Raw genomic sequence first — 12,390 nt, forward strand, 5'->3', positions numbered from 1 at the left:
GCAGGACAAGAGTCCTCCCATGACTATGAGCCGCAAGCCGGACCTGCGAACGCTACTGCCCCCTCAGTCTAACAAGAGCAACAACATGCCCACCATTGTGAGTATTTTCCACCACTGTTCTTTATATTGATTATTTTAATTCATCTCCGTCATACAACCACCGTCTGGTTCCCTAAAAACATCCAATGAAAGCTGACAAAATAAACAATATGGATGGATATACGATTTGTGTATAGTGTTTGAGGTGGGACTTCCTGTACTGTAAAAGGGAATAGTTATAGTGAATAGTTTAGTTCCAGCCGAGCAATTTGATTGGACAAGAGCCATTCCAGCCGTGATGATATTTCACAGCTGTTCTAATGTAAGCTTGATTCGGCGAGTTCAAACTGCGTTCGCACGCAATATGGATTTGACCTTAATTATGATGAATGGTGAGCTGAAATCGTCTGTGTTAACCTCAAAGTAGCTAATGTTAGCTTAGCTAGCTTGCAGTCGGGAAACTGCGGGCAGCAAGTTTACCTGTTGTTGTTTGGCAACACTTGGTGGTGCAACCCTGAGGGAACCCAGGGGGAAGGGTTTTTGTTGGCGGAGACAAATAACAAACAAAAATCATCTGTTGTCTCAAATTGTTTAAGAAAAATTATGTTATTACTTGATGAATAGCTTTGTTTATACTGTACAACTGTTGTATAAAAGCAATATGACACAAGTATAGCATAGCATAACATTTTTGTCCACCCTTTACAAAAGTATTGTATCTTTTGACCAGAAAATGATAAATACATTCAGATTTCTCTTCTGTATTACCAACATGTTGGACAGTTCATACACTCTAGTTTCTCTCTAATTTGAACATAGAATGGTGGAAAAGGCCAGGAGAGCTGACTTTATTAAGACAATTAAGTATAACATTATTTTTACGATCTGAAAGTACACGTTCTCCTCGTTAACATGATGTGTATACACTTTTATTGTATATTGTCGGAGCACACAGAACGCAATTAGACACGCCAACGCCTCCTAGTGGTAGAATTTTGGAATTTTCATCATCACTGCAGGTACATGGACTAACATTAGCTTATGCTTTCATTAATGCTACACTCCAGTGTGAGGATTTTGACCTTATGTTGGTGAGTAAATCCTATGTCACAGGAGAGCATCTAGTTCACTAAACATTTGAGTTTGTGTGGGTGTTGTGAATAGTTTAGTCTTCTAGCTTTTGACCTGTTTGTGTTATTGTGTGAATCCTGATGCAATTCACCTTCTCCTCCTCTGTGTAGAACCAGAGAATAAATCACTCCCAGACGGCTCAGACGCTGACCACTCCTGTGGTGTCCATCGCAGCCCCCACTCTGCCCGGGCAGGGCATGGGCGGCTACCCTTCAACACTCTCCACTTCTTACGGCACAGGTGGGGTACACAAGTCAACCGAAACCTTATGGTCCCTGTGTCTGGTAAGGTTACAGGTTACCAATTGTCCACGTGTGCTTTTTCTGCAGAGTACTCCCTTGGCGCTGACCTGTCCTCTCTGTCTGGGTTCGGAGGTTCCGGTCTCGGATCAGTAACAAGCTGGCAGCAGCAACAGATACAGAATCTACAGCACTCAGCACTAGGCCACATGGGGTGAGCAGCGTCTTCTGTGTGCACGTGTGTGTTTCCACAATTCTGCCTCTTTCAACGTTCCCACAGGTCCTAAGGAAAAAAATCAAGGCCTTGAAAGTTTTTGAAAATAGGCACAATAGAAATGCGTCATTGAAAGTGCTTGAATTTAAATATTTTGTGCAAAAATATAAATTGAAGTTACCGTTTTGGCTTAACATGAATAAATCGGGTGAGTTTTGAAGCCTTTCTCTCTCTTGTTCTCTGTGAGCTTCTGTTAAAAAAAAAGCCTGATAGTTCTCCTTCAATCCTCAATGTTGTAACTAGAGCTGAACAACTAATCTGGGATTAAAAAAAAAAAAAAAAATCTAAATTGCAATATGAACTTTCAATTTTCAAATCACAGGGGCTGCATTTAATTGCTAAAGTCTTAATGGACTTCTAAATAATTAATTTTAGTGCTGCAGGTCATCTTTGACCATGGATCAAGTTCAATATTAGTGAAAACCTTTCATCATGTTAAACGCGATGTGAATCAGAGTTTAAATCTAAATAATTGCAATATTCTGTCAAATAATTGCAATTCGATTTTTTTGTGTGAATATCGTTGAGCCCTACCATCACTATTATAAAGCTATTACATAGTGAATATTGAAGTGAAGAAAATCAAGAAGCAAACACAATATGTGTCAGAAAAATCGCAATTAGCTATTTTCCCCAAATCATTCAGTCCTAGTTGTAACAGTAATCAACTGTGATCCGTGTATGCCGTGTTGCGTCCTTGAATTTGAGGGAATCGGGCCTTTTGAATAGTCCTTGAATTTGATGTTTATGAAGGTTTGAGAACCCTGTCTTACTTGTCGAACACGCCTCCTCCCCTCTCCAGAAACCTGTGCCAGAACTCCAACCTCAACCTGGTCTCGGGCCACCAGAACCTCCACATCAAGTCCGAGCCGGCCTCCCCGCCCAGAGACCGCGGCGTGGGCATGGTGGGCGCGGGACTCGGGGGCATCACCACGGTGGGCTACTCGGCCGGCCGGGGTCCCAACGAGTCGGGCCGCTCCCCGGGCGACAGCGCCTCCAGCTGCGGCAGCTCGTACGACGGCAGCGACCGCGAGGACCACCGCCTCAACGACGGCTTCCTCCTGCGACCCATGTCCGGTCAGGAGGAGCGCCACAGCCCGTCGGTCAAGCGGATGCGCCTATCAGAAGGCTGGGCGACATGAGGTCTACAGCCACAGCAAGGGGAGGGGGTCGTTAGTAGAGTTACCTTATAGTGTTATGATGATCATATTCTTCTTGTACTGAGTGGGGGTGCTATAAGTATAATGGTCGCATGTACGTGAGTGGGGATGGAGTGAAACAAGGCGAGTCTCTGATGACATGTTGAATGTGCATACAGTGATCATAGCACTGTGTATACAACATGTAGCTATTACACTAGTATTGACTACATACATGTACAGTGATCATAGCACTGTGTATACAACATGTAGCTATTACACTAGCTACATGTTGTATACACAGTGATCATAGCACTGTGTATACAACATGTAGCTAGTACACTAGTATTGACTACATACAGTGATCATAGCACTGTGTATACAACATGTAGCTAGTACACTAGTATTGACTACATACAGTGATCATAGCACTGTGTATACAACATGTAGCTAGTACACTAGTATTAACTACATACAGTGATCATAGCACTGTGTATACAACATGTAGCTAGTACACTAGTATTGACTACATACAGTGATCATAGCACTGTGTATACAACATGTAGCTAGTACACTAGTATTAACTACATACAGTGATCATAGCACTGTGTATACAACATGTAGCTAGTACACTAGTATTGACTACTTGGAGATCAGGATGTCATTTGAGATGATTCTCGTACTGAATTGGCTGGACATGATGAGTTTGGTGGTGTACATGTATTGCTTGTTTTGTGTGTGTGTTCAGGGGGGGTTATAAGTAAACAAATATGTTACATGCGCATTTATATATGTGCATAATGTATGTAAACTAACAAAGCTAAAAGTAAAGAAGTCTGGTACTCTGTATGGTGAAGCTACTGGTGAGTTAAATAGCTTGATGGCCCCAGTGGATCTTAGGAGCCACAACATATGCCATGTTGCAGGTTCAACATATTTGTGCACATAGAGGACAAGGAAAAGCACACTATGATATGGAACTATGGAAGGCAAAATGAGTGAGGAAGAGTGCGAGGAGGTAGAGAGAGGAGGAGGAGGCGGGATTAGTTCCTGCTGAGAGATGAGAGAGAGGTAACGGAAAGAGTGATGGAGTGTTAGAGTGAGAGATGAGAAGAAAGTCATTTGCAACAGGTTGCATAGAGGCGGAGCCGTGGACAAATCAAAGATTTCACTTGATGTGAAGAAGCTTATCGAGAGTTCGTGTATACTTCTCAGAGACATTTTTTTTTTTAGCCAACTGAGTTTTTAGTTTGTTTGGCTAATGCAATCCAGATAAACGACGCGATTAACTTTATTTTCCTATGAAAAAAAAACAAAAAAACGAAGCATTTGTGACTTTGTTGCGTAGAAAGAGCCGGTGTGTTTGTGTGCCGGTAGCTTTGCGATATCTAGCAGTCAGAGGCAGCGAGTGTTGCACTCCTAAAAGCCATATCCGACGGGACGGTGATGCTTTGCTGCACAAAACTAGCGTTGTTGTTTTCTTTATAGTGTTACGTTTTTAAAAAGGCTTATTCCTACCTTATTATATCAAATAATGCAATGGATATTTTTTAATGTCTGTGAAATAAGATTGCCTAAAGCTCTATTTAATAAAATAATATAAATAAAAAGCAGAGACAGCAAGTGCAGGTGCACATAATTTTCTATTGAACATTCAGGGACATTTTAAGTCAATTGTGTTATGTAAAGTAATGTAAGTTCAAAAGCACCCCCTTCTCTCTCTCTCTAAACAAAAGGCGGTTGGGCTGGTGTCAGTTGGGCTGGTGTCGGTTGGGCTGGTGTCAGTCCCTTTGCTCAGAAAAAATGACATTACCCTGAGAATCACACAGAGAACCTTTCTATTGTGCACACATGGGAACGTATTGCACTTTCCAGGCACCACTTCCAGGCCGCGCAGTCCTGACATCTCCAGTAACGTAGGTTATGTCTTATAACCAAAGTTATATGAGCACTAGTGGAGCCTTCTGGCTACCGTCTTGCCATTTGTCCTGTCTCGCAGGGAAGAAACACTGAGATGTGCATGCACGTCAGCCACGAGCCAATAGGAGGAGCCTGCTCAGTATAAAGCAAGCAGAGCGGAGACGCTACCAACGTCACACCGGTCAATCAGCGACATTGTGGAGTGGCAGGGCTCCACTAGTGGTCATATAACTCTGGTTATAAGACATAACCTATGTTATATTTCCCACTAGCTCCGCCTCCTGGCTACCATCTGGCCTACGAGGCGGAGCGCCAACTAGTACACTCCTGCTGCAACAGCAGCATTATGACAGCCCTGCCCTCACGCAAGAATGGCTGCTACTGCAAAAACAAGCAACCGTAAGAGGAAAACGCACACCCACCCGTCGACTGCAGGGGCGTGGGGGTTCAAAACCATAACGTTACCCCACCTCCTATCCAACGACAGGGGGCGCGTTCTCAAGAGTGGCCGCCCAAGAGATTAGGGCAGGAGTCAACATGGTCTCGTGAACATGCAACATGAACACAGAGCCTGAAGCCATCCCAAGCATAGCGAACACCAGCTGCTGGATGCGCCTCACCGATCCCGCGTATCCCACACAATGTGCCAACGCGCGTACGGTGCACAGATAGCGTAGACCTTCCTCCTCCTCACCAGGCAGAGGAGGAAGCAGGCATCCAGCTGAGTCATCCTACTGCAGACCCAATGACCTGTAACGGTCTAGGTCAAATGGACCGATAAGTCTGAATGTGGTCTGAATGTGTTGTCTAACTGACAAGCCCGAAGAACATCTGGCCAATGGGTTCCAAAATGGTGCCTAACCAGGGCCTCCAACACCAGGGCAGACCCTCCAGAAGAGCAGAGGAACGTACCACAGAGTGCAGCCTCCTAGCTCCTAGCAGGGAAACACCTCATGCGATACCGGCCCCAACGACAAGAAGGGAACGCTGGGAACACCTTGGTGGCGAAGCACATCAGCCCTCTCCAGTGGACACCGGAAGAAGGAGAGAACAGATCCACTTGAATAATTCAAATGGTCCATGTTCCTCTCACCACACCGCCCGAGATAGTGTTCCCCAACCAGGGGACCGTCCAGGGCGGGGCATCTGTTCCATTCCCCCGCACCATGGTGCCGTAACGCGCACTGGGGCCACCAGAATGACAGACAGCTTGTTCACTCACACCCTTACAAGGATGAGCTAGAGGGAAAGGAAGGCGCTCAGCGACCTTCCTGAATGGAGGAGCTCTAGGCAGATCCTTGGGAACATTGGGATCACATTCTGCCCGGTCTGTTGAAGCAGGCCACCACCACGCTGCCGAAGTCGCTCGTTACCAACACGCCTGTCCCCTGCAACAGTGGGATGGAGTGTTGTGGTCCAAGACTGCGGTGAGCCACCGTTTGAGGTGTGCTGGTCTGCGTTTCTATTAAGCATCGTCCTCAAACCCCCTCAGCGAGGCTCTATCGTCAGAAGCTGGGAGCTAGCTAGCAGCTAGCCACTTACGTAGCTAGCTAGCAAGCAGCGTAACGTTGGGGGTGGGGAGCTCGTCGGCTCGGCAACCAGGGCCCAGGTAGCTGCATCTGTGTTGGGCTGACCAACACCCGAAGCTGGGGCAGCTAGGGTGGGACAGCCGGTAGTTTCCTCATTGGTCGCTGGCAGACAAGGTCGCTGGCAGAGACCTTGTCATCAACTTCAGCCAACTTGTGCTGGAAGAAGCGCAGCGCTCCTTGCGACGGGGAAGAGGAAGCCCAGCAGAGCTTCTGCAGATTGGGTCTTTGAGGACTGTGCTTAATGGAGCCAACATTGGAAGCAGTAGTAGTGAAGATCCGTGGAGTTCAGCAGGTCTTGTTTAGATGAAGCCATTCCTTGGCTGTGAGCAATCATCAGTGTTGCTGAAATGGTGTGATGGTAGCATCTGCAGGCTCAGCCTATTAGCTGGTGGCTGACATGCATGCACATTTCAGTCTTGCTTCCCTGATGGAAGGGACAAATGGCAAAGATGGTAGCCAGAAGGTCGAGCTAGTGGTAAATATAACGACTTTGTGATGATTATTAAAACTGGTATCTGTTCTTGCCGTACCTCTCCAAGGGCATTATGAACATCTGCACACATATCATCACGAGTAACCTGTGCCTTCTACTGTTCCAACTCTGGTCTCACCATCTGAGGCTGACACCACACCAGCCGGCCACGAGAGAGGAGCTGAGTCCAGTCAATTTAGCCCAGCACACAAATGGGGGATGACAAGCGTATGCTGTAGTCATGTAGGGCTTTTGTAAATCTCACAGACATCAGAGGTGGCTGGGGGTTGTTCAGATTTGAATATTTTGGGTAAAAACTGTATATTTGGAGCTTAAACCTTCAGCCACAATCCATGTGTGTATATCCAGTGACAAAATTTGCTATAAAAAAAAAACCCTGGAATGATTACTTATCGGAGCTGTTCTGGCTTGGAAAAGCACTGCTGTTTTAGTTTGCCATGTAGCGATTACAAAATGATGTCTATTTGCAAAGGGCAGAGCCCAAATATGTTTTGTTCTACACTTCTATAGGTCACTATGGCTGTAAGTCAGCTGGCTTGTTGAGTGCTGGCCCAGATTAACACACCTGATTCAGGTTAGATGGATAGGGGAGCTAGGAGTAGCTGCAGGGTGGAGTTTAGGATGCTAACGGGGGGGGGGGGGGGGGGGGGGGGGGGGATTAGACTAACCAAAGGTATGTTGCAATTCTGCTCACCACTGTCTGAAATACCCTGTTTCATTGTATTTTATTTTGATTCTTTATTAGTAATTGCCTGGACTTTGTCAAATCTGCAATCTACTTGTACCTCAAATGCTCCAATGTACATGATAACGCACGAATAATTAATTTTTCCTTTTCTTTCTTTTTTTTTTTTTTTACTTATTAGAGACATGAACAAAATGTCCTCTGTAAATGTATTATTTTTGATGACGTGATGGTAAGCCCTGGGCTGTATTCCCCCCTCTTTACATGAACTTGAACACGTTGTACTGAACATCTATAAGTACTTGTAATAATAACCATGATTAAACGTGTTCTGAGTGTAAGAGATTCTAAGCGGCATAAGCGGGCCTTTGTCGCCACTTGAAGACAATGTTCCTCACGAGAAGCGCACCTCTGTCGTCACGGTCAGCAATCACTCTGTCGTCATGGTCAGCAATCATGCAGTTCTCTCACTCAAAAATGTGGTATTTGTATTTTGCAGAAAAAAAAATAACAAAAATATACGGGCTGTGTTACATACGTCTTGTGTGCATTGTGGTCATTGCTTGGCTGTCTTCACTGTTCTATTGCCTCATATCGGCACAATTTAGGCATACAATATATTACATGAAGAAATATTTCCTAATTTGCATGTTAAATGCTGTCAGTGTAGAGAGATTGTGATCCATTTCTAATAGTCCAGGAAGGACAGGTCAGTTAGAGCAGTGGTTCTCAAATGGGTGTCCGGGCACCCCCAGGTTGGTATCGTGGCACTTTGCCAGGGGTCCGCGAAAAGTTTTCAGGAAAATAAAAATAAAAACTTTTTTGTTTCAGTACAAAAGCTTCATAGTTCAATGAAAATATTGTATGCTTTAAATCTAAAATGGTTCATGGATTACATTCTAATCTAACAAACCTATCAATTTAAAAGTCAAGCACGTTACCGTGGAAACAATTAAGTTTAGCCCAAAATCAGAATGAGGGGGTCCCCGGTATATTTTCTATCTTATAAGGGGTCCTTGGCTGAAAAATATTTAAGAACTTCTGAGTTAGAGGAAGGTTTCAAACATCCAGAAGATGGAGCCAGAGTTCCACTTTTCAAGCTACTGTATGTTTCACAACTGCTCTAACAACATGGTTGAGGATCTAAGTGCAACAATAATTGTATTACAAATTTCTGAATGCCTAGCTGTTGTCCAATAGAACTATGGTTATGCATTGGCATTACTGCAGCAATTATTATCTCAATATCTTACTATATAATCACAAAATGTCTGTCCGTTGTAGCACATTTATCTCCCCAGCCATTGCTCCGATGGCCTCCTAAATTTGTGGGGGGTGGGGGGGAATCCACCCACGGGGGGCACTACAGCGATATTTTACATTTTGTAGGCCTTCACAGACTCAAGTCATTGTGACATAATCACCATTCCCTGCTTCCCCCTAACATTGTGACCTCATCAGTGATGTCATAGACATTGTGACATCATCAGTGATGTAATATGGTCAGGGAGGATTCCGAACCACACAAACAATCAAGGGCGAGAAGTGGGAGAGCTCTTGAGGGGGGACGGGAGAGGGTGAGAGTAGGATCGGGTTTTACAGAATGTAGGGAAACAGTGGATGGAGGCGGTAATGCAACATAGAGGATGCCATAGAGGATGCCAACTGCCATAAAACTCCACAGAAGAAGAAGAAACACAATCAGGATCCACTTATCACATCACAGACATTGTGACATCATCATCAGTGACATCACATTGTGCAACTCCGGACATATATACACACATACATACATACACACACACGTTTTTCTAAACCTGAGCCATGTTACACTGACCAGAGGCCAGTGTAACATGGCTCAGGTTTAGAAAAACAGGATAATAATCTATCTACTGTAAATTCCGGACTATAAGCCGCACCTTTTTCCCGTTTTTTGGGCTTTTTTGGCCCCTGCGGCTTATATAACGGTGCGGCTTATCTATGGATTTAAAAAAAAAAAAAAAAAAAAACTCTCTTTTTTAGCACTCTTTCTAACTATAAATCCACTTCTGTTTTAATTTCCTCTCTTGCCCTCTTTTCACCACACCGCGGACACTGTGTGCACTGTAAAAAACAACACAGGTGGTGTTGTGTTATGTTGTTTTGTTGAAATGTTAATAAATGGGGGCTTCCTCAAACAGCCATCTCTTTCCCGACAATCCCCTCTGTGCATGAACCCTTACATATGGTAATTAACACATTGAGTGCCAGCCATGTTTTCAATCCTGTAGGTAAGTTGTGCCAGGGGTGTTTTTGACGATTCTGGCTCATTTTACAACAGCCGAGGATTATTTTCTGTTAAGAATTCATGAACACCAATCATCTAAAAATAACTAATAGAATGTGTGCTTTCTCTGTCTAAAAGAGTTAGTTTGCAGAGTTAGTAGTTATGTAGATATTAGCCGTTGAGTACAGCATGGTTTCAGCGTCTGGAAATTTATTCAGAGATAAATGGCTTTTTGTGAAACAGTCACTTTAACCATTCATTTTTGGCATCAGTAAGACCGTCAGACATTCTAAACAATAGTTTTGAACAGTAATTTCCTCCATAACAACAGGAAACACCCCTCTCATTCAAACTCCTCCCTCCGTGTGTCTTCTCCTCCTTCCTCCTGGCTTTACAGCGGGCGTGTCAGAAGCGCGTTGCTGCTGCCTGCCTGCCTGCCTGCGTGCCTGCCTGCCTGCTTGCCTGCGTGCGGACGCTCCTTGTGCGAGTCAAGATGGGCCGGGGAATGCGTGGGCGATGGGCAGATGTTGATTCTGGCCTTTCTGAGGTGTTTCAAAGTGTGTTTCACCTATAATCTATTTTGCAAATCGCTCTCCGCTCTCTGTGTGCTGCTGCCTGCGCGCGGCCGCTCTCGGCCAAGACAAGTCTGAAATGGATTACTGTAAAATCGCCTCGCCATTTCCTTGAATGGCTTGATCCCGCGGCAGTTTTTTCTTTGATTTCGGTCGTCTGGGGGAGCACTGTCAACACTTAGTGGGTCGGTAAAATAGATTATACACATTCTCTTGCTCCAATAGTGATCTCGAAGATGTAAAAGTTGTTGATTGATGTCCCACCGTCAAAAAAAAAAAATGTTTATGTAAGACGAGTAAACTCGGCTCTGGCACTCAAGCGTTGGATTATGTAAGACGAATTATCTCGGCTATGGCACTTAACGTGTTAAACATTAAAACACAATAAAAAAAAAAAAAAAAAAAAAAAAAAAATACCATTAACTCATTGAGTGCCAAGGACGGACATGTTCGTCGTTTCAAATAGTAACGTAGAGTGCCAAGGACGGACATGTTCGTCAATTGCGTTTTTTGACGGTGGGGCGTCGATCAAAGCCTTCTGCCTCTGATGTACAAATATTATAGCTATTGGATGTGTCTAACCTATTTTACAGAACCCTTAGGTGGCGACAGTGCTCTCCACATAACAGAAAGGCAAGGAAAAAACAAAGAAGAAGTCGTTATGGAAACGGAAATCCCATCGCATCCGTATGCATCGATATGCTGAAGCACGTTACTGCAGCTGTGCCTGCAGCAGCCAATCTGCTCCCACAATTGAGCCGCTCCGTGTCGGTTGCGACAGCACATCTGCACATCCACACCGTGGAGTTGTTATTATTCTCAACTGGAAGCATCGTTGCCGGTGACAAACACACGCGGAACGCTGTAAAAAAGCCTGGCTGTTCCGCACCCTTCACTGTGCGCACAGCAAACTCAGCAGAGAGCCACCACAGACAGGAGGAGGAGTGTGCAGTTGAGGCGAGGCGGGGCGGGGCGGGGGGGGGGGGGGGGGGGCACGCAGAGCAGCACGCAACACCCAGACAGACCCAGGCAGCAGGACAGGATTGACAAACGCAAGCCAGAATATCCGATACCCACCAGCAGCAAATCAAAACCAGCAAGAAGCTGCAACCAGCAGCGCACGCAGGGGCCAGCGCTGCTGGTTGTAGCTAAAAATATTATTCTGCCAAACAAAATTCCCTGGCCTAAACTGTTTTATTGAAGGAAATTATTTTTGAGGTGTGACTACATTAGAAAAGATTAGCTTCAGAGTCAGTGATGTGCTTGAAATGATTAATTTCACAAAAGGCCAATTATCTCAGCTTCTAGAAAAAAATTGCTTTTTTTGGATGAATCAAGCTATCTTCTCCGGCTCATAACTAAAGAACGGAAAATGGGATCAATAAACTTTTTTTTGCAGATGATAGAATAGAGTCTCATCGTTCTTTGTGCGTGTTCAGTGTTTACATAGTAATATCACACAATATTCTGTGGGCCTCGAGAAATCACTGAAAACGCTCTGAAACTCTGGCACTGGGAGCGTCCGTTCTCCAAAAGTGGCTGGCACTCAATGAGTTAAAACACCCGCGGCTTATAGTCCGGTGCGGCTTATATATGTAAAAAACAGTCAACTTTGCAGGTGCGGCTTATACACCGGTGCGCCTTATAGTCCGGAATTTACGGTAATTTAAATTCCCAAGAAAAATTTTATGGTATCTATTTTACTAACCCATAGACCAGTGTCAAAGAGTTGATAGTATTTAAACTAAGTCAAAGACCGACGTTTCAGGGTCTGGAATTAATTTAACTTTTATTTTAAACAAACCCAACTGCTCTGTGGAACATGGGGTTATGCTTTTGGCTGAGGTAAGAAGCTCTTTTTAGAGGAATTGGTTGGCGGGTGCGGGTGAGGGGGTGGGAACCCTATAGTCAAACAATCTCAATAAGACTGCATGATTCTTAGTTTCTAAATTCAAAGCTACAGCAATCATTTGGACCTTGATTTATCTTACATTATCTTACGACCCGGTCTAAAGTCAGGCTGCAACATAACATGCACACAGA

General features: G+C 44.6%; 1 protein-coding gene across 4 annotated transcripts in view; it reads left to right on the plus strand.

Annotated features, from left to right (window-relative positions):
- The window catches only part of mef2ca (myocyte enhancer factor 2ca), a 31,643-nt gene extending 28,599 nt beyond the window's left edge, over window positions 1-3,044 (plus strand). For all 4 annotated transcript variants that reach the window (XM_083641754.1, XM_083641757.1, XM_083641755.1 and 1 more), the window contains exons 7-10: window positions 1-97; window positions 1,281-1,410; window positions 1,500-1,623; window positions 2,486-3,044. The exon at window positions 1-97 is cut by the window's left edge and continues 70 nt beyond it. In XM_083641754.1, the coding sequence (XP_083497880.1) occupies window positions 1-97; window positions 1,281-1,410; window positions 1,500-1,623; window positions 2,486-2,825 (691 nt within the window). In that variant the 3' untranslated portion in view covers window positions 2,826-3,044. The remainder of the gene's footprint in view (window positions 98-1,280; window positions 1,411-1,499; window positions 1,624-2,485) is intronic.
- Window positions 3,045-12,390: the final 9,346 nt, after the last annotated feature.

Source organism: Poromitra crassiceps (genome assembly GCF_964638095.1).
Source record: "Poromitra crassiceps genome assembly, chromosome: 8".
Taxonomy (NCBI): domain Eukaryota; kingdom Metazoa; phylum Chordata; class Actinopteri; order Beryciformes; family Melamphaidae; genus Poromitra; species Poromitra crassiceps.